This window comes from Pholcus phalangioides, unplaced genomic scaffold (assembly GCF_987345545.1).
Source record: "Pholcus phalangioides strain wild (caught in Gottingen) unplaced genomic scaffold, Ppha-v1.0 ptg000007l_1, whole genome shotgun sequence".
NCBI classification, from domain to species: domain Eukaryota; kingdom Metazoa; phylum Arthropoda; class Arachnida; order Araneae; family Pholcidae; genus Pholcus; species Pholcus phalangioides.
Window position 1 is genome coordinate 29,800,618 of NW_028301600.1, and position 23,854 is coordinate 29,824,471.

Below are 23,854 nucleotides of genomic sequence, written 5' to 3' on the forward strand. Positions count from 1 at the left end.
ATTTTTACCATTGTTCATACAAAGATGTAAATGCGGATTGCAGGCCTTTTTTTTGTCACATCCTTCAATGCCTTTGTTGCTATTCACTGCACTTCTTCGGAACCTGAGAATCGTTGCCTCTTAAGCATTTTTTTTATTCGAGGAAAAAGGAAAAAATCACACGGGGCAAGATCAGGGGAATAAGCTGGTTTTGAAAGTATCGGAATGTGATGTTTTGACAGATAATCTGACACCAGGAGGGGCCTGCGAGTCATTAAACGTCTGCATGATTCGTTGAGACGAAAGTGAACAGATTTTTGAAAGGCCAAGTCGTGGGTGCTCCATCACGACAAAGCGCCGGGCCACAGGTCCCTCCTGGTGTCAGATTACCTGTCAAAACATCACATTCCAATACTTTCACAACCAGCTTATTCCCCTGATTTTGCCCAGTGTGACTTTTACTTTTTTCCTCGGATAAAAAATTTGCTTAAGAGGCAACGATTCTAAGGTTCCGAAGAAATGCAGTGAATAGCGACGGAGGCATTGAAGGATGCGACAAAAAAAATCTTGCAATCCATATTTGCATCTTTGTATGAACAATGGCAAAAATGCATAATTGCATGAGGTAGTTACTTCGAAGGAAACACCAATTAAACAGGTTCTATCCATATTCATTCTTCCGTAATAAAATAAGTGTCGGAACTTTTTGTACGTAGTAGTATTATTCCTAAACTCATTAGCGTATGATTTGTCTGAGTCACTAAGAAAATAAGAAATTGGTGGATATAAAAGTGAATGAAATGATGAAATATATTCGAATATCAAGTTATATTTATATATCTAGGGTATAGCTATAAAGAATAGCTGATCTCCGGGAGTCGTATTCTAACACAATTGAAACGTTTAAAAAGAATTACGATAAACATAGTGGGATAAATCGAGAAACTATCCATGTTTAGATTAAGATAACCATACTTTTTTTATGGACACATCCGTATTACTTATGGGCATCTTTTTTCAGCCGCCTCGTTGGGCAGTTTGCCTATTGTGGTCTTTGTATTTGTACATTGTTCTGTTAATGGACCGACAAATTCAGAGGGTTGTTAGTAGGCATCTAGATGCATCGGCCAAGTGATGTGATGGTAAGATGCTCATCTACCACCGTGAAGGTTGCTGTCCGGTCCTGGGTTCGAATCCGAGGGAGGATTAGATAAGATATTTTCCCTAACAAACTTGAGGCGAGACCACCGATAGACATCGCTTTCATTTCCAGTCAGATTCCCGCTTTCATTTTCATGGCAGTAAATTGCAGTATAGCGATATGGCCAGAGTTTGGTGTAGTAGTAGGCATCAAGAGGAACAAAAATTGCGATCGAACATGGTATCGCAAGCCACGTTGAGAGAGTGGAAAACGCAAATCGGTGTTACATACCCAAGGAGGTAGATTGGACACGCGGGACCCGTTGCTTGGCCTCCACGTTCGCCGGATCTCAATTCGTGTGACTTTTTCCTATGGGGTCACCTTAAATCACTCGTTTATGCGACGCCCATGGATACGCCGGAGGATCTCATAGTACGGATTGCCGTCGCTGCAGCAGACATCAAAAGCATTCCTGGTCTCTTCGAGCGCGTCCGGGAATCGTTTTTACATCGTTGTAGACTGTGTAATGATCAGCGGCTGCCACTTTTCCAACAACTCTTGTAATAATTAATCAAATAATTCTTTTTGTAGTTGTTATTGTACTTTTTGTCGTTCCAGCGTGACGTCGAAACCTGCATGCGTTTTTCGCGATTTTTACCCTCTCAACGTAGTTTGTGACGCCATGTTCCATTGCAATTTTCGTTCCTCTTGATGTCTACTAACAACCCTCTGAGTTTGACGGTCCATTAACAGAAAGAACACCCTGCACATAAATATTATCAAAACACAAAATGTGCTTGCTTATCATTTTATTCAAGATTTATCTTTATTCACTAAAAAAAAAATATATTGTGATATTGGTTTTAAATTTTTCCGTTTTCTGATAAGAAGTTGGAAACTGAATTAGTAAAAGCCTTTTTACTGTGGAAGTTGTTTGACTGAAAAAAATTGTTTTAACATACTCTTTTATCATGGGTTGTAAACATAGCAATACATAAATACATACCAATTAGGTAAGGTTTTATTCGAGATTAGAAGCCTAGTAAGTAAAATAATAATTTCTATAAAAATATTCTTCGATGTCGTTAGTTACTTTTCTTAGAACCGTCGACACACAAATGTAGTTCGTAATACTTATTTTCATTTATAAGACATCTAGGATTATTACGCTCTTGCATATGGTTCAAACTCATTTATGTTGCATTTATTTTGACTTGTTTACAGAGATGTGGCTTTTAGTATGTTCCGATAAACACCCACGTTACATCTGAATTGACGTGAGGGATAAAAATCTTAAAACTATTTCTAAATGTCCAAATCCGATTATTATTACTATTATTGTTATGTTTTTATCCCTCGAATTGAACATTTGAAAAGGTTCAGATTTATTTGTTCAAAAAAAAGAAAGAGGCGGTTGTTTATCTAAAGATCTTACCAGAATCCTCGGTAAATATAGCTTCTTTTGCTTCGGCAATAGTTATGAGCGATTCTCTGCTGTCCAAAACCTGGAAAGAAAAATTATATTTTGATTCTTAGTGTTCTCTGGAAATGGAAAAAGACATATTTTCTTCGAGAAAATGCCCGAGGAAATAGATTGCTGCTATTAAAAGAACGCAATCCACTCAAAGGTTTATTAAAAGCGGTTAAAAAGTCCAAAACAATTTTCAAACATTTAGAAGTTGTTGAATTTCATAGATTAACTTATTTGGTACGTAACTGAAAATTAATAAACATTGAAGATTAAGAATTATTTTCCCTTCGAGTTAAAGTAGTTATACCCAAAAATATCTAAAACTTAAAATAGAGAAACGTAATCTTATTTACAAGTTTTCAACGTATTTGTTATACAGTAGAGACGTCGCTTATTAGAATTATGGATATTGTTATCATTTGGGTATTTTTATCACTTTCGCAACGTACGAAATGGACTAATATCATAACATTAGAAAAATTATTTTATAGTTATCGCGCGCGCGGGAGTTAAGTCTGTTATTAATTTGTTTTCACCGAAAATTGTTCTTTCTTTGCTCATTTTTAAACTAAGATGGAACCGGACATATTTTTTCTCCCATAAGTTATCGTTATCAATCTACAAGGCCATGTAGGAGGTCAGATGATGTACCCTCTCCCATTTTTTTATAAACATTTCCGTACTCGGTTCACAATGCCCTACTTGATCAGTAGTGGCCTCCATAATCCATGTGCACATGAGGCTACTTTTACATTGGCCTACCTGTAATGGAAACAATTAATGTGAGGTAAAAAACCCTTGATTCAGTTCTAGGTCAGTTTCTTTCAGTTGACGAGATTCATGTATATTGAAAAAATATCGCCATTCGTAAAACACGTTAGACAGTTCCATTCAAACTCTCCATAATGGCTGAACAATAATGTTAAACACAGGATTTTAGCTTAAACCACAAATATCCTGTTTAAAAAAAAAAAAAAAAAATGCCACGATTGAACATTTAGCAACCAGTTATGTGGAAAATAAAAACTGAGCTGTCCCGTTTCCATACGTCCTGTTTAATCAACCCGGATGTATGGCCATAGTATTCGCTTTTGGATTTCTTTCAGTTATAGTTATCAATCGGTAATTTTTGATCAGAAATCATGAGTCCCGATGCGATCACATTAAGCCGCACGCACTGTTTACGATTCACAGATATAATGCAGGGTGGTCGTAAAATAACTTTGTCGATACACGAGCCTCTAGTGGCCGCAAAATCAACGAACGCAAAGGAAATTCGAGATATAGGTGTTTCAAAGTATGCGCTCGAGATTATCAGGAGAGACACCCAAACCATACTTACGATCACAGCAACAAAATTTCGAAAAATTCGAATGACAACACTCCTTCATTGCTAAGTGATTGGCGCAGTGAAAAACCATGAATGTGCGTTAGAACGGTACATATATGCAAACAAAAAAGGATCTCAACAAGAGGATGGTGAGCTAACCTCTAGGGGAAGGGGGGACTTCCTGAGGCAGTAATTGAATTTGCATTGGTTGTTCCGTCACGTTTCTTTGTCCGCGTCTAGCGCCGGTGTTTATGGTGCTTTATTAGGTACCGTTCCAAAGCCATTTACGGTTTTTTACTGCTCCGATTACTTAACAATGCATAGAAGTAAGCATTGCCATTTGAATTTTTTCGAAATTTTGTTGCTGTAACCACGGGAGCCAGGTTTTTGTTTCCTTACTCATTGTCGAGTGCAAATTCTGAAACACCTGTAACTTGATTTTCATTCGCATTCGTGGATTTTTGCGGCCGGTTATTTAGTTATTTTATGACCACCCTGCTTATATTCACGTATTCACATATTTAAAGGAAAATCGAATCGCATTGTGTGCGGCTAGTGGCCTACTGCGTAACAGAAGACCATTCAACAACGTCGATGTTAACGAAATAATAATAAATAAAAACAATCTCCTTTTCCGCTAGTCATACTCGTGTTCTTCCAATTATTGTCATCTTGATAAAAGATCGAAAATGGCGAGAATTCCTCGAATACTCATTTTTTTTTTCCTATTCTAAATTTTCTTTTCCTGTATGTTCGCATCAAGACTCGGTAGATAGTTTTCTACGATTTTCAAAGCGCTATCAAACGACGCTCCAGGATTGCGCGACATGGGAAAAAATAGAGTAGGAGAAAAAAAAAAAAAAATCAATCACTTCCTTACAGCAGTGTTATATGTTGTGTGATACATCATACAACCCACACTCGGTACACCTCTCATGATAGATTGTATTGAAATTCAGTACACTTTTGCTGTCACATCTCTTTCCTTTACATTTCGTTGTATTTTCGTGTTTTTCATTTTTTTTCTCCTGTCTCTCTTTTCTCCCGTTTTACTTTTGTAAAGTGAACTCAGATTCACACCAGCAACGATTATTTATCACAGAGGCTCACGATGAAGTACTTTTCTTTTCCTTCACCGATGAAGGAAGCAACCTTAAAAATGAGAAACCGCGTCTTCATCTTCGGTGACATGTCTCCCTCTTTTTCACTCTCTCTCCTTTACCACACCATGCATACATACAGTACCTTTTATTAAAATAATAATAATAAAATAACATTCTCGCATCCGTCTTCTTCCAGCATGGAGTTGAAATTTAGTTACGGGAACATATTATTTGTTGTGAGAAAAATCACTATTTCACAAATTTTGTGTGTGTGTGTGTATGCAGCAGATGGCCAACGGTGGCAAACCAATTTTGTAAGTATTTAACAACTTGTTCTAAAGAATTTATATATGCATACATGTGTGAGAGCTTTAACGATGAAGATTTTTGGAAGTGTCGTCTAATTACAGGACGTGATATTAATAATAATAAGCGTTATTTTCGAGAAACGCGATTTTTGTGCGATTTCTCAAAGTTTCCTAATGTATTTTCCCGTTTCGCTCTTATGATATTTAATCATTTTTCGAGAAGCCATGATATTTTAATTTGTTATTACATTCGTGAACGGTGGATGATTAATGAGCTGGAAAGAAACAAATAACATGCTAAAAAGTAAATTTTTGTGTTTAATGACTTATTTTTGTTTTTTAGAATAACAGAAAATGATTTCCATTTCAATCTGGTAACTATATTTTTCTTTTCAAATTATAAATTCAAATAGGAATAGGTTTTATGAATATTAATACTTTGAGAGATTTATTTTATATTGACTAGAGTTCAGTTCTCTATCTTAACGAAGAATATTTTCCAATTTATAAAACATTAAAGTGTGTGTCTTCGATTTGCTGTATACATAATTAAAAACTTCATGTTTTGAATATGACGTTTGCATTACAGAGAGACGTCGTCATGCTAATTTATTTTGTGTTAAAGACAGAATACTGGTTATGAAATCCTCGTAGCCTCAATTTCTTTGAAAAAAAAATTGTAGCAATTAATCCGATTAGATTTTACAGAATTTCTGAAAAAAATCAGAATCACAGAACTAATTAAACTATCAGACATTAAATTATTTCGAAAAAATATTCAAGCAATAAATTATCAAACTCCAAAAAATAGTAATACATTAGCTCACTGAATACACATATAAATGCTCCGAGTTGAAAATTAATGACGTTACTTCACTTCTGAGGGAAGCATCATTGATGCCAAAGTATCATTTTTATGTGAATTTTTTCGCTGTTTTTCAACTTGTAGTTAGTTCCGATTTTCAGCTGGGACAAAACGGAGTGAAAATGTTTATTGCATATCATTAGCCGTTGACATTTTTACAAATTACAGAATAACATCAATTCTAATAATATTTTTAATAGCTTACAACGGAAAAAAAAATAGAAATATCGAATAATTTCAAAGTTTCTTCCCGACGTCATGTCATTTAGTAGTGAGTATGTTTTGAGGTTTTTCAATTTTACATGTGCAACTCTTGCGTCTAAATGTATGAACAATTTTATTCTACAGACGTTTTTTATTTTTTCTTACGTTCTTATTTACCGAAAGAGAAGTTTTAATTATTTGCTTTTTTGATTATGAGTTTTTTTCCCTTGGAAAAACACCAAAGTAATGAAGAATTAAATTAATTTTTTTTCTACCATGTTTCTTCCGAAATATCTGGCTTATAATTTTTTTGGACGCATCTCGCAGGTTTTTTAAGAATGAAATTAAAATGCTGAACAGAGAAGGATTCTTTTGAGAAAGATCTAATTATAATACGCTAATTAATTTCTTGGGAATTTTCAACGAAAAATGAATAGTTACGGCAAACCACATCAGATAAGTCCATGGAAAATGTTCTTGATTTTGTTCATGAGGAAATTTCATCATGTTAGAATCGAGACTTTTTAAGTAGAAATATTTCATGAATGTTTTTTTGTTCAATTTCATACTGTGGAATTTGTCGGTGGATGAAATTTCTTTTGTGGCTTTTGTAATAGGGGCCTTTAAAAGTTTCCAAAATTCAATCTGTGAATATTTTACAGGTAACCATACAAAAGTTACAGCAATTCTTTGGGTAGGTGGGTATCGATTTTCTTCGTTTTCTTATTCAGAAGTAAACACAAAAAAAAGTAATATTCTTATGGGTTTTTCGTGCGGTTAGTTCTCCTAAAATAATTATTCTCATTTCCTTCAGGAAATCGAATATCCTCTCTAGTGCTTGGGCACCACATCTCGTCCAGTAGGAAAATCTGTTATTAGACTTTTGTTGAGAAAAGAGCGCAACTCTTTAATCTCCTTTTAATGAAAATGAATATTTAAGAGGAAAGGAACATTCTTCTTGTATTTCGCTACTCTCCCATTCCATTACCGAAGTGTTTTCGAAATGCATTGTTTTCCATTACAAAGTAAGTACTGATCCGCATTTGTTTCACGAATAAGTATCTGGATGCTGCATATTCTTACGGAGATATTGAAGGAGGGAAAATACACACGAAATATTTATGAACTTGTATTGACTTGGATGTCTCGGTATTGTTTGTAGCGAAGAGACTGCTTGCACTCTACGAAACTTTTTGCGCTTGTTTCAAAAGTATATGAATTGCAGTAATAACAAAAGCGGTATTTTTCATCGAGGAAAATTCACTGTGATTTCGGTTTCAGAATATCGAAACTTTCTGGGAAGTAACAACAAAGTGTTGATTATGGAGAGGTGGGGGGGGGGGAGGGGAAGCTCTGTTCTAATAATGTTTAGTAAGACTAATTTGGATTTGATTCATAGATGTAGATCATTTCCCATGTCGCAGCATCAAGAATAGGTCTCCATCAACTGTGTAAACGTGTCCTATCAATATATTCAGGATCTAGAGCATGATAGATGGCCCTTGTCAAATGAATTCAAATGTCAGCTGTCGGTATATATAGCTGTCTGTTCTACTGTATGTTTCACGAGCTGCCGATAACAGCCTAACAAGCTTGTTATTGAAATGATTGACTCAGTGAGATTCGATCACTTGAAATTTCCAGGTGACGTGATCATAGAAAATCAAAAACAAAGAAAAGAAAAAAAAGAAAGAAAAGAATCTAATAAATGCGTAGACATTCTAACATATTTAATACAGAGATTGCAGTTTTTGTTATATTAATTGATCAAGATACATAATTACAGTGTTGAAGTTTCGAACTATTATAGTTTCGAGCTAATGTTCTGCCCATTTATATACGTAGTTGTTTATGAATTTCGAAATAAGAATAAAAAAGAGGGGTAATCAGAATACATTTTCCGAATAACAAGAGCTTAATAGATTCATCCTTGCGTTTTCCTAAATACAAAGTGTTTGTTCGAAGGGGATTAAATATTGCTAATTTCAGCTTTGAATATTTTCTGTGAGCAATAGTTTGCCTCTTTATCTCTTGTTTATGTGGAAGCTTTATACGTTAAAACAAAAATTACTTCATAGATGAAAGCGAATATTTTACTCGTTATTTTTCCTTAAATAATTTATCATAGGTAATTGTTTACTGCCATGAAAGGAAATTAATGGACTAACTGAGAAAAGCCAATCGCAAACATAACAATAAATATGCATACATACAGTATATAGGAAAGAAATATTTTTCCGCTAAAAAATTAAACTTTTCATGTTTCAGATGTTGCGTGATTACCATTCATCAGTAATATGAATACTTAAGTTATTTGAAATACAGTAAATTCTTTTTTTCCATGATGAGTGGTTGTTGTTTCTACCTCATTTTTAACTTAATTTGGTTTAAATTTCTTTACAATTTTTTATTCTCATTTGGTTCTTCAATGTATTTACTACTGGCAAATCGACGACAAGCGTGTAATTTGAAGTCTTAATTTACGAAATTAATAGGAATTATTTTTTGGTTTCCAGTTATCAAATAAGTTGCTAATGAATATTAATTAACGATTCGAATTAAAATTTTAAACTCACAGAATAGATTCTGTGAGCTGCATAATGTAATGATGAAAGACTAGGAATGTAAATCGGAGGAAATTCGAGAATGCTAACGGGAATGAATATTTTTTTCCCGTCATTACAAATAAACTTTACAATTATTAATTGTTTAAGATCAGTTTAGTTTTTTTTTCCACAGTCTTGTACAATTCTTTTTACGGAGAAAACGGAAAAACGAAAAAGAATTCTTGAAAAAAATATATTTCTTTAAAGAAGCCATCAGCAATAAAAGACTTGGAGAGGAAAAATAAAATTTTTCGGTAGTAGCAGAGATTTTTTTTTTGCTTTCCCAAAAGAAGCATTAAGTTCTCATTAAATTTTCAGTTTTTTTATTACTTTGGGAAAGTTTGTTCGTTGGAAATCTCGACAACATTCGAGAAACAAACCTAGTGAAGTGAAACAGTGGAAAAAGAACGAAAATGGCCGTATAGAGAGAGATTTGAAATGAAACACAACAGCGCGATTTCCACAGCTATCATATTTATTTTCACTCCACTCGCTTGTTAGATTTCTTCTGCACGATTTCTCACAAAAAAATATATGTTCTTACTTTTTTTCCCCCAGAAGAAACATTAAAGGCATGAATTTTCAATTGCGGTCTACCACTGCTAATTTGAAGAATTTTCAAACTATAAAACTTGACAACGATTTATATGATTTGTACCGAGTTTTACATCACTAAAAAAAGCTCTCGTTTAAACATCTAAGCTTTAGAATTGGGAAAAATAGTTCTTCTATCACCGATATTCAGACGCTAATGATAGCCTACCGACCCATAATTCTTAGTTTTTTATTCAAAAGCGAGAATTGAGAAATGGAAATGGTATACATGTTTATACGTCGAAATATATAACAAGATCTTCACAGTACTAATCGAGTAAGAACTATTAGGGCAATTCTATTCCGAGAAAAAGATAAAAAATAATTAGCGATGATGTTCCGTTCAGCGATTATTTGACCTTTATTCAAAGTAATAACTTAATTACGAACCTTTTAATGTTTGCTTTACATGGAGCGATACTTTTAGGAAATAATTGCGAAATCATACAAAAGCTTCTTTTTGTAATTGTTAACAACAATTCAACTCTTCGACGATAAAAGTTATTATTATTTTTTATTACCATTCTCCAGTTTGCATTTTGTGTTTTTACAAGAAGGGACTTTTATGTCAGCAATATTTTCTATTGATTCTTTTAACCAGTTTTTACTATTAACACATAGTAAGGACCGATTACTGGTATCCCTAAAGGATCGGTCCTCTCCCTGTTATTATTCCTAATTTACATTAATGAATTCTCAGAATTCCTCAACTGCACCACTAGATTCTTTGCAGATGACTGAGTAATTTACCGCATCATTCACCAAGAGTCCGATCAAGAACTTCTCCAACATAATCTGGCTTCCATCTCTGACTGGTGTTCATTATGGCAGATGCCTATCTCAATATTTATAAAACAATTTTCATGAGAGTTACCCGTAAATTACTTCCTCTTGAATACTCTCACTCAATCAGCAATTTAACCATATCCCAAGTTTCTCAAATTAAATACCTCGGCATCATGATCTCAACTGACTTACGATGGAACAAACAAACTTTTCTTCCTTCGCCGCAACCTTAAACATTCCACACTCGGGATATCAGAATACTCTGCTATCTATACCAAACGTATATCTCTCCCGTACTTTCCTACTCCGTCGGAATCTGGGAACCCTGCACCTCCAGTAATATAGACAAACTTGAATCAACTCCAAATATATCCACGCGTTTCCTCCACGACTGCTAGTTACCTTTTGTTTCCGTGTCCAAACTTAAAAACGAACTCAACCTCTCCCTCTTGCTACTCTTCGTCTTATTTCTCGACTAACCCTGTTTTATAAGATTTTCCATTTTGATAATTCTGGTATTCTAGCCAAACCATCCTACATCTCCAGAACATTGTATCGCTGGCATTAATAATTCGATATATATATATATATATATATATATAGCTAACTCACCGACTTAATTTCCATAAGTCGAATTATTTCTACGACGGAAAGAAGCTTTTCGGGAATTAGAATTTAAAAGACTAACTTCTCATTGAGATGAAAATGGGAACACCCAGCTAATTATAGCCAATAAGTGTATAGCGCAGGGTTCTCCAAATAGTGTGCCGCTGCACCTCGGGGTGCCACGAGATTAATCAGATAGTTGTGCCGCACGACATATTGAGAATGGCATTGCATTAAAATACAACTAGCTCAGTAATTTCCAACGATTTGTCGCATGGCACTTTAATGTGACTAGAGATCATGCTGCCTTGCAGCGGAGTCTTCAATTACAGTCTGGTATTCAAAACTAAATTAAAAATTGTGAATTGTAAAAATTTTGCTTTCGATACAGAGTAGAAGGAGGTGGGGTAAACACTGTATAAAGAAAATCTCGTGCCGCATACACAAATCTCGCGACAAGACTTATAAGAAATATCCCAAGAAAAGATTTGTCAGGGAATGAAGAAGAATGTGGTCGCTCACTAGACTAGACGACTGGATTTATCGATTTTACCAGATCGATCTTGTAGCACAACTAGATTTATACTGATTGCATAGAGCATGGGTTGCTCAAAGCACGGTTGCACAGAGCACGACAGCAACTAAAATCTAGCTAGCCCAACATTGTTTCACTGGAATTTAAATCTCTTTCTTCAGCTGCAGAAAGTTGCTGAGTGTGAAATCCTTTGTGTGTCACATTCTTAAAACGGGTCGAAAGAAATGGTGTTCGAATTAGATCTTTTCTCTTCTCTTCCCTTTATATGCTGATTGGGGGGGGGGGGTAAGAAGGGCGATAGGATTGCAATATCACGCCAGTATTCCGCCTAAAAAAACGATAAAACACTTTTACCATTATAGCTGAAAATCTGCCATTATAGCTGAAAGAAGTGTTAACATTTCGAAGATGATGTTACGGTACATTGCGTTAAAAAATATGAAGTAAAATTATCTTACTCATCCACTTTTTACAAGCATTTTTTTACTGTGATTTTCTACAGCGTATAATCATATATTGTATGTATGTTTTTAATAATATTACAGCTTTGGTACAAATTTTGGTACATAGCGTTGCTGCATAGGAGAAAAATGAGAGAGCGATTCTTTAGGCTTAATGTCGTAATCACACCTGCTTACTTGTCCTAGAGCAGCTCGGCCAATTTGGCATTTCTTTGGCTATCGTCCTCTGGAGAGAAAACTTGCACTCGGCAGCTTCAGAAGTCATTTAGCAAATTATGAATATGACTTGAAGATTAAAATGAAAAGATTTACTGGCTTTCCTAGTCTGGCTTTCTGTATGTACGACATTAATGAGAGGTAGTGGTGGTGTGACATAGAGAGTAAAGCAAGAAGCTGCTGTTCTCTGCCCCTCTCCTCCTTATGACTATGGTATATCCTTCCACTTGAGAACGAGGCCGGAATTTTCGGTATCATGCGTACGTAACGTCGAAGCGTTAATCGAGCTCATAAAGAAGACGTTTGTTAACTGCACTGCTCAGAACCCCGTTTTATGAAAATTATTAGTCGGCTATTTACATGCTGCTCGTCGATGTGAGGCACTTCAACTGAGAATCATCCGTTTAATTCTTTTTTAGCACGATGCATATATATCTAGACTAGAATATTATAATGATATTCATATCGTTATTTTGCAATTTTCGCTAATATATCGTCAGATAAATGGATCACGTACCGAAAGGTATATAAAAATTTATGTGCCACTGGAACGAGATCGTTTATTTTTCATCCTCGCATCGGAGAATAGAAATACGACGAATTCTCGAAGTAGCTTTAATTTGAATTACATTAGAGCCATAAATAAATGGATGGAGAGCATAATGAAGATAACATAAATGTTCTTAGGAGACAACGGAGAAGTAGAAGAATAAACTTTCTTTTTATGTTCTCGGTTAAGCTAAATTCAAGGTTTCGTGACACCTGTCTCTTATAATAACTTTCTGTGATTTTTACTCTCTTGATATTATCGGCGAGAAAAAAAAATAGCAAAAAAGACGGTTCGACTAAAGTTTTAATTGAGAAGACGTGACTTACTGTCTTGATGGACGATATATATGTAAGAGAAGATGTCTCTTACCTTTCTGTTCCTTAAATTTCAGAAATAAAAAGGGAAAGAAATAAGGAACCAAGCATTTGATGTGTGATAGAATATCAGATAGAAATGATCGTTCAAAATACATTGTCTAATGATTCCAAACGTATTAGACTTTTCACCGATGGTCGACACTGATCTGTCTGAAGAAGAGTAATTTATTTTCGTGCTGAAAAAAAAAAATTGGAAACATTTTTCACCGAATACGTCGAAGTTTACGTTAATCATTTTCACCTTCGAAGCTGTAGGCTCGAATAGAGCTCAAGGAAATCAATCTTACTTTGCCTAATGTATATCGAAGAGTCACTTACCCCGAATGTTTCAAGGATTATCAAATACTAGAGGCCTAGAGGATAGCGGATGAACAAAACACGCTGAGCTCGGAAGGGGAAACGAGATAATGGACTCAAAGGATTATACATATAAACTCTTCATGACAAAACAACATTCTACAATGCGAAATTCGTTTTATCTTTTGGGCAAAATCTCATTCTTATACATCACAGGATTTACCCTTCTGGTTGGTGTTCGTTTAATTATTCTCCCAGAAATAATTTACTATATGTAAATTTCTTTTTATATAGGCTAATAAGAAGGATAACAGCTGTACGCGTTTTAAAAACTTGTATACTCGAGAAATTCACTTACGAGCATTAATATATAGCCACTTCGAATAAACTTACGAGTTTATTCGGAGTGGTTCATCGGTTTCAATGTATTTTCGAACAAATTTGAATGCATGTATTTAAGAGATCTTAAGAAAAGATAATTTCGTAATAATAATAACTATCATAGAAAATAATAGCATTATTCAAGATAATATCCAATATAAACTATTTTGGAATAAAAATTTTGAATTATAAATATTATTCTACATACTAAATTTCAAATTCGTCCGATGTGTTATTATACAGGGTGATTCCATAATTCCCTTACCATATTTTACCGGCGAATCGTTTATCCTAGAGACATACTTTCAATTAGGAAAAAGTATATAATTACCGTCTAGAACACCAATACGTCATTCATGTTGCAAGGGACTATATACTTATTAAAATATAAAAATTAATTTTTTATATGGACCCGTCTCTAAAAATCGAATTAAAAAGTTATTGCTCTGTCTTTCCTGAGGCCAAAAAAAATAATTCCATGTTTCTAAGTGCAATATTCGCTGAGATATTTGAATTCAAAAATCGAATGAAAGTTGGAAAAGAACAGCATAAACAAGGAAAAGAAGCGTTGACAAAAAGTGGCCGGGCACGGATTTTGGTGAAAGTCCAACTTTCGGAAATGATTCGGGCTTTCGCCGGACAATTTGCGAAGTTGTGGAGAACCCTGGCCAAAGTTTGATGTACTGATGTAAGACGGTCCGACAGGCACGAAATTTACTTTTACATCACCAACGTGTGATGCATGGCTATATATAATAGCTGTATTGGATTAGCTCCATGTGAGGAGAGGAAAAAGACAAATTCGATGGAAAGAACTATTTGTATAATAATATAGACATATATAATTTTTTCTGTCAAATTTTCAAGAAGATATCTGATTACTGAATCATGACCACGGTTTGATGGCCTACCATAGCTAACGTGGACATAATTGTCACTAAATAATGCATCAAATCGATGACCTCGAATCATGTCGTTTGTTATCAGACTTTGGCCAGGGATCTCCGGCCACTTTTTGAATTGGCTGGCCGAATATGAATTTGAAATTCGGATATTGGCCGAGTCAATTTGCAATGAAATTCGCCATTACACGAACTGGCTGATTTCGGGCTCCGGCAGTGACACACACACACACACATATATATATATATATATATATATATATTGTTTATCTCATCTTTATTGTTACTGCAAAGAACTTGTTGAAAATTCCTTTCACCTAAACACTTTTCTTTGTCATTGAAGTCTCTTGACAGCAAATGTCAACGTTAAGTGCGTTATTGTCAGTGTTACGTGATTAGAATGCCCAGCATGAAATCGAAATTCGATTTAAAAGAATTCCTAATTGTATTTTCGACTGTTTTTATTTCGAACAACCAGACATCTGTTTATGAATATTTTCTATAACTGTAATTAGTTATTATTCATATCCACCTGCGAAACAGAATACACACGAACTTTCTCGAGTGTCTCAACAAATGAAGCACTTACCAAGACGAAAAACTGATCATTATTCAATGAATGTGAATTCGTCGTACGTCAAGTGCTTCTGCTATAAAATTAACCTATTGTTGAGATATCTGTTTGCATAATGAGAGAAGATTTATCTCTCTCTCTCTCTCTTTTCCAAATATAAATGAGGTAATTTGGAAAACAAAATAAAATAAAACGGAAAAGATGATTGTACCCAATTGAAATTCGAGTTCCAACATAGTCAAGGGTAAGAGAGAACGTATCGGAGTCGATAGAGAGTAAAGGAAGCGTGGTTTAAGAACTAACTTAAATGAGGAGAGATATGCGTATATGTATCGCAATTCAATTTAAATTCAATTTTAACCTAATTTAATATAAGAATCTCGCAAATATACATCCGAAAGCTTTTGATAATGAAATTCTTGTGCAATCAATGGCATAAGAAATGAGAAACTTCAACTTTTTGATTTTTTTTTTGGCTTTTTTTTCTTTCCCTTGGGATTTTTCCCCTCCTATTTTTATTCCGTTTTTTTTTATTCCTCTTGACTCGGTAATTCAATAGAAACATGTCAGAATAAGAAGCTTGAGAAATTTTTCCTTCGAAGTTTGCGTGATGAACTCATTTAAGAAGAAAATGAAATAAATATATGGAGGAAAAAAATGTGTGTGTGTTTTTGTGTTTCTAATAAGTGAAGAAAATTCATACAGTACTACATCGAAATGATATATTTTTTTTATTATCAAAGTCAGCTGCTGATCAATAAAATTGACGATGTGATTTAAAATTGCGCATTCTATATAATATTTTTAAATATTTTTACTTGAACTATACGTATTTTTAGTTTTATAACCAAAAACAAATAGAGAGAGAGAGAGAAAGGTACGGAATTTTACATAAATCGTACATCCTCAAGGTTTTATATTAGAAATTTATAACTTTTGATTGAGATTTTATGAAAGTTCGCGAATTTCAAGCATCGCACTTTTGAAGCGTTCTCCATTAATCATCTCACAATTTTCACGTACTACGCCATGAATTCTGAAACATGAACAGTTTATTGGAAATTCAGAAACTTCAGCGAGGTATGAAGTTTCGGTCTAGTTTGCATTGCTCTGTAACACGAGCCCGTTGCTTAAAATTAGCATAAGATTCGCAATAGGAACACCTGGAACGTATTTCTAAAGAAAAACAAGAAATTGCGGAAAATATCCATGTACCTAAACATATTTGTTCGAAATCGGTTAGTGAAGAAATTTAGACATCGAGCACGTGCGGGTTCGAAAATTAACTGTTAAATTAATGTTTCAAAAGAAGTGTGTAAGTTATATGCATCGAGAAATATATATATATATATATATATATATGCAATTCTCGAAATAATTCAAAGGTGCGAATGGTAGTCAGAATAAAATACTCAATTTTCTATACTGAAAATGAAAAAGATCTAATGAATATATTTTGATATTAATTTCAAAATACTTATTTGACTATAAGCACATATTTTCCAAATCCATCTGACGATTCGAGCGAAGAAAATTGTTTGAATGTGTTCGTTAAACTATTTGCAAAGGAAATTCGGTGCTGTTTATAGACTTAAGATGACGTTTGATTTTTAGATATACTTAGAGCTACTCCGTAATTTTTTTACAACATTTTTAATGGGACGAAGTATTTGTAAAATGAGTCATCTTAAGGACAGGCTCTTAAAAAAAAGAACATTCTAAATCACCGTTTCTTTTACGATCTATTTTTGGTTGTTGTACTGTATTTGAAAAGCGTAAACAAGGCATATTCAATAATATGTTTTCGAAGATAGATGATCTCACCTCTAGAAAACATCCACCAACCTTTTAACGAACTGAAAAAGCAGTCCAAACAACATCACTTGTTATCAACGTCAGCGCTTCCACTTACCTACTTTCTCCATATAAGTATTTATTCACCATATCGGAATAGGAAGTTAAATTAAGAATCAAATGAATAGAGTAATTTTTTTTTTGTTGTTGGAACGAATGACTCCATAAGAAAAGTGTTTGTGACTGGATTTCTGTAAAAAAAAATTACCTGTCGAAAGTCCAAGTGGGTAATTTGTATAGAACCAGACTTGTATTTAGAAGGGGAATTCACGAGGGAAATGTTCTAGTTCTAGTGAAAAAATTGAATTTGAAGTTCGTTTTAAGACATTCAACGAAAATTCAAAACACCTTCTACAGTACCTGACATGTATTATCGATTTGCTTTCCGCGTTTTCTGATGTCTTTTCTGTATCTTTCACGACGAACTTTCATCGACTTAAGATAATCTTTACCAGTTGACTTCAGTTGCGTGGGACATTGATTTTGAATTTAATTCGACTATGCAAAGGGTCGAATAATTAAAATCCGATAATTGAAAGACTGGGAAATTAAAACTTTACAGTTGGATATTTAGATACATAAAAATTGAAAATATCGAAATTGCTCTTTCGCTTATTTATCTTATACATTCAACTAATTAAAAAACTCATTAATAAGAATTTGCCGTCTTTTGGACGAAAAACTTCAGGTAGAAGAGCGTGAAATAAATAACGATTCTCTCTCTCTCTCTCTTAAAGCATGCGTATAAATGACATTATATATTAACTGATAAATGAATGTCCACTATTTTTGCATTTTTTATCAAAACAACGATATTCATGAACATCTCGCTGATCCTCAAAAAAATATATATTTAGCAAAAAATGATTATTTAGAGAATAAATTAACTCATTTAGTTAAATTTGTTTAATTATTAAAAATTATTAAAATATTCAATTTTCTTTATCATCTTTCACTTAATATGCAATTTTTATAACGATGAACGTCTTAATAGTAATTATATTTCCACACATAAATTACCCGTATTCAAAAGATTTTTGTGTGCGTGTTTCAAGAAATCGTGATTTTCCAACTTAGAATCACGTATTCGAAAAGTCTCTCTTTTCAAGACTACTCATATATATGCTAATTTTTCCTCTGAAAAGCTATTCGTAAGGAAATGCTTTTTAAGAAAGAATCGTTAGATATGCGCTGTTTTCTCCATCAATGTTGTATTTTTCATTATACAAACACGGTGCATGTCTTTCTTTTTTGTTGCAACTAACATTTCCAGTATAAAACAACATCATTGTACAAGGTTTTATTTCACAGAAAGGAATATAGAAATCAATGTTAATCTTGAAAGGTATTTATAGCTTTTATACTACAATTCTTATGTAAGGAAGGTTACATCAATCTCGTAATATTTGCTGTTTTGTCATACATTTTTGAAGCTCAAGATTTATAATAATACTAATAGCACAAGGTCATAGTCACTTTCATATCGACGGAAGTATTTCAAGGAATGTAACGCAAAGTTTCAAGACGATAACCATGATGAATTCAAAGAATCGTCGACCGCACCACCGGCAAAATGGGAATTCGATGAATAAGTAATGGCCGGATGCGGAAAGCAATAAGGTTTACGAACATAAAATTTTCCAAAAAAAAAGTTTTTATTGCATAGCTCATCTGGGAAACAAAAGCAATAAAAATATTCATTGCAAGCCACTTAATGGTTAATTCGACATAAAAGATTGAAAATATACCAGTTTTTATTTTTGTCTAAATTAAAAATAATTTTTGTAATCCGAGCGTGCAATGCTTCTTTTATGGCTTCACAAAGTACTTCCATAAAGAGCACCAATCTTTTAATATGGAAAAAAAAATAGAATTAATTAGTGCCCTCGAAAAGTACATTACATACATAGTCATTATTGGTAGTCTGAGGAAAGACTAACAATGAAAAATTAGACTGTGAGAAGCGATCAAGTATCGGTGGTATATCATTTCTTTATAATATCACAATAACTATGCAGCAGTGGTTCTTAACCAGGGATTCTTGGAGAAATTTCAGGGATATATCAGCTTGGATGAGAAAGCAATTGAATCATTGTTTTTACTGAATATACCGTATATACTCGTGTATAAGCCGAGTTTTTTTGTTGAAAAATTCGTTCCGCAAGTGGGGGGGGGGGGCTTATACTCGGGTCAGTTTTTGATGGGAAAATATCGACCCCCGCAATCAGTAGTCATTTTTGTAGTAGTGTTCGAGAAACCGGCATTATTGGTATGGGATATGTTGAAACCCCACAGAACCGATAATATCAAAGCCGAGGCAAAGAAATCGAAAACATCATTGGCTTTGATACCAGGTGGGCTAACGTCGATTGTACAGCCTTGATGTGAGCATCAACAAGTCTTTCAAAGATTATTTGAGGAATTTGTGGATCGTGTAGATGAGTTCCGATGATAAAGAAACTACAAAAAGTGGTGCCTTGAAGAAACCTAACGTTGGCCTAGTGTGCCAAAATGAGCACATGAGGCGTGGAATTCTGTTTCCACCGAAATTATCATCCGATCCTTCAAAAAGTGTTGCATCAGCAATGCGATGGACGGAACTGAAGATGATATCCTCTTTGAAAGTGATGGCGATGACAGCCCAGATGAGGATAAAAACGAAGATGCCGCACCCCTGTGATGATCTGATGGATTACCATGAGCTTGGAGACTAAGAAGAAACGAATTAAAAAGTTTGAATCATTTTCTATTGTGAACTTCCACAAGCTATTCATTTTGCACGAAAATATATATTTTTGGGGTCGGCTTATACACGGTTTTGGTGGTACTGAAGTGGGGGGGGGGGGGGTCGGCTTATACACGAGTATATACGCTAATTTTGTAAATAGGTGTAAATTGTTGCCAATTCATTTATTGGTACAGGGGGTCTGTGAAACACAAAAGATTAAGAAATTCTGCTGTACCCATTTCAGAATTTTTTGGCATTTTCAAAATGGTTTTTCATTTTTGATGCTCACATAAATGTCAGCAAATCTTCATTTTCTTAATTTTTTGTGAAATAATTCACTTCGTTCAAATTTTTTCAGCCGAAATGAAGCAATGTATATTTATCTTCACATACAATTTTTTTCAAATTTTTATTGCTAAATTTTAAGTAATAAATAATAATTTTCCTGGAGCACTTTCTCCTGGAAGCCATCTTAAAAACCCTTGTAAGTTCAACTTTATTGTGCTGCCCTCTGATGGAAGGCCCCAAACTTCATATTCATCATATTTCTAACTCAAAACATACACAATTTTTTAAGTTAGGGCTTAACTCCTTGAGGTAAAAAAAATCCCACAGCGAGAAAAGCAACCCACACATTTGTGGCACCAAGGTCTGAAAGGAGGATACAGGGTGCATAGAAAATTCCTTTTGAACTGAAATAACTCACGAATATAATAATTCCGTAGCTATGCAACTAAAGGCCGAAACACACTACATTGAGACGTGACTATTATTATAAATATTATCTCAAGAACTGGTCTAGTAATATTAATAACAGATTATTTAATACTCTTAAAATGGGAGATATATATTACTGAAGCGGTAACACAAAACTGCTTATACCCAATACGTCGTAAACAAAGACACCTGTTGCCACAACATGATAGCAAAATTACACATATGAATTCTAGCCTTTACAATGGCTGAGTATATTATAATTATCACGTCACGTCAAATCAGTGTAGTGTGTTTCAGCCTTAAGATAACGGTAAATTGACAACACGCAAACTTCCCAGAAACGTATAAACCAATGGTTAGAGGGAAACATAAAAAAACCTACACTCTGCAGACCCAATCGGTCCGTTCCAGAGCTTAATAAAATTTTTCTGTAATCAATAAGCAACAGTAATTATATTATGTTTAACGTTGTAAATACACACACACACACACATATTTCAGATTTTTTTCCTTTTATTTATTTTTAATTTAATTCAAAATTTGTCTTGAGCACTTATTTTATACTTTCAATGAATGTTTCGAAACTTGAGATGTAAAAATTCAAATGCAAAAATTTCTTCCTTGAGATGTTATTAATTTTTACGTTGGAGACTTTTTTTCGAATTTATAACAGATGGCTGGTGGCAGGTAATTTTTTTTTTCGTGCAAAATAACACTATAATCTTGGCTCTGGATATAATCTTAGCGCCCGTTGTGGTGAATATACAAATACAAATACAACGCCACAACAGGCAAAATGCCCAACGAGGTGGCGAGGGAATGTATTCATCGAATCTTTACATGCATGCTGTATAGACCGTGAAAAAAGGAAAATGCCATAAAAAGCGCCACGTTTCCACCTGGTGGTGAAAAATTGAACTATTTTATTGCACAGATTACTCTTCCATGGTCTCATTAAGATATCCTGAAAATTTAGCTGTGTTTGAATGAGTAGGTTTTGAGAAAAACCACACACACAGTGTACGGGAACTTTAATTATAAAAACTCTAAATAACTACCTTTTTTGTGATTCAAACTAGAAAAAAATTCTTATTGCAAACTTCAATATAATAAAAAAAATTCAAACAAAACACTTTAACAAATTATACCGAAATCGCAGTCACACATGCTCTTCAACAAATAAAGAGTTGTGCGTTAATTAGGGACATCTACCAGCAAAATTCAAAATATAAACAAATGAAAAAGAAATATAACCTCACCTTATATGTGCAAAGGTGATTTTGAATTAGCATTTTCAAACTGTCTGCAGTAATGAATGTTTAAAGAACCATTTGCACATATGCGAAGCAATGAATTTAAGTGTTATATTGGATGGGAAAAGGTGAGAGATGTTAGTAGGCATTTTTACTTTGTTAAAGTGCTATTCGAGGATTGAGGTGGCACGAATGTCAAAGCTTTTCACGAATCTCCATTGATGGCCGAACGTTTTCGAGAGGTTTTGTTTCGGCGGAAAAAGGAAATGGCCTTTACCACCGAGAACTTCCGGATGCTTAATTTAGGTGATGGAAAAACCAAGATCTCTCTCTCGTTCCTTTTTTATATTTTCTCTTACCTTTTTTATTCTTTTCATCTCCAATAGAATAAAACACAGTGAAACCTTGCTATATAATGATACTCGATTTAACGATAAATCCCTCTACAAAGATATTCTCTCTCTCTCTTCGCCAAATCTAGTTTGACATTTCTCCAAATCTTGTCTCCTATAAGCTAATGCAGTGGTTCTTAACCAGGGGTGTGCCAAGGCATTTTCGGGGGTGCGACATGGGGGAAAAAGTTATAAAATGTTGAAGTGGATTAATGTTATAAGATTTTATGAAAAAATTAATTCTTTAGTTGTTTAAAAAATGTAAATTCTACCGTCATTTTTTGATATCGCATTTTTTTTTTATTTCACTTGGAGGAATGTGTCATGCGAAATTTGCGTTGCAAACGTTTTTTTTCGGTTAGAGCTCGTACTATTTTCCATTTTAAGTGAGGAAAAATGCCATCAGAAACCGAAAAAAATTGAAGTTTCTTTAATATTTTAAATCGCGTTATTAGCAAGCTACGCTTAGATTTGATCGTAACGTGAGCATGTGACTCAGGAAAAAAGTAAAAAAAACTTATTCAAGTGCCAAACGAACACATATACAGGGTGCAACAGGGCGTATGGAATTTTACTGGTGAACCGTTGATCTTAGAGATATACTTCTAGTTAGAAAAAGTATCCAAATAAAGTGTAGTACTGAGATATGTCGTTCATGTTGCGAGGAGTTGTATAGTTATTAAAATAAAAATGCTAACTTTTTATATCGATACCCTTTGCTCGAAAACCTAATTAGAAAGTTGTTGTCCTGCCTCTCCTTGATGCAACTAAAAAAATTCCACGTTTCTGAGTGCAATATTCACTGAGATATTCGAATTCAAAAAATGGAGGGAAGTTGAGAAAAAACAGCATTAAACGCGAGCTATACGGTTTTCTCGCATTTAATGCTGTTTTTTTTCCCAAATTTCCTCAATTTTTTGAACCTGGTATCTTCGGGGGATCGTTTTTACGCCGTTGTAGACTGTACTATGACGTCAGTGGCCGCCACTTCCAACAACTCTTGTAATAACAATTCAAATAAATCTTTTTGTAGTTATTATTGTACTTTTTGTCGTTCCAGCGTGACGTCAAAATCTGCATGAGTGTTTCGCGACTTTCACCCTCTCGACGTGGTTTGCGACACCATGTCCCATTGCCATTTTTGTTCCTCTTGATGCCTACTAACAACCCTCTGAGTTTGTCGTTATTATTGTTATTTTCTTTAATTAATTGAAAAACTAAGCTAACAAAAAAAAATTAACATTTTTAGAAATTTGAGAGAAAAACAACATAATGTTAAAATAATAGTTTTTTAGTTTCGTTTTGAATAAATTAAAATAAATATATAAATAAATAAAATAGACAGAACTAACTATTAACCATTGCCAAAACAGGAACTAAATAATATTTAAAAGAATTTCTAAAAATTAATTAATGGATTATATTAATGTAATTAATGTAAAAAGAGATGTTGCCCTGTCTTTCTTGAAGCCCCCCAACAAAAAAATTTCACGTTTTCAAGTGCTGAAGTATTTGAATTTAAAAATCTTTAAAACATTTGGAACTAACAGCATAAACTAACGGTCAACGCTTTTTTCCCTCGTTTATGCTGTTCTTTTCCAACTTTTCTCCAAGTTTTTGAATT

The 23,854-nt window shown here is 33.9% G+C and overlaps 1 protein-coding gene across 1 annotated transcript in view; it reads right to left on the reverse strand.

The window, feature by feature from the left end:
* The window catches only part of LOC149085156 (solute carrier family 4 member 11-like), a 251,979-nt gene that overhangs the window by 69,222 nt on the left and 158,903 nt on the right, over nt 1–23,854 (reverse strand). Inside the window, exon 4 of the mRNA XM_089233001.1 lies at nt 2,556–2,625. Coding sequence (XP_089089127.1) covers nt 2,556–2,625 — 70 coding nt within the window. The remainder of the gene's footprint in view (nt 1–2,555; nt 2,626–23,854) is intronic.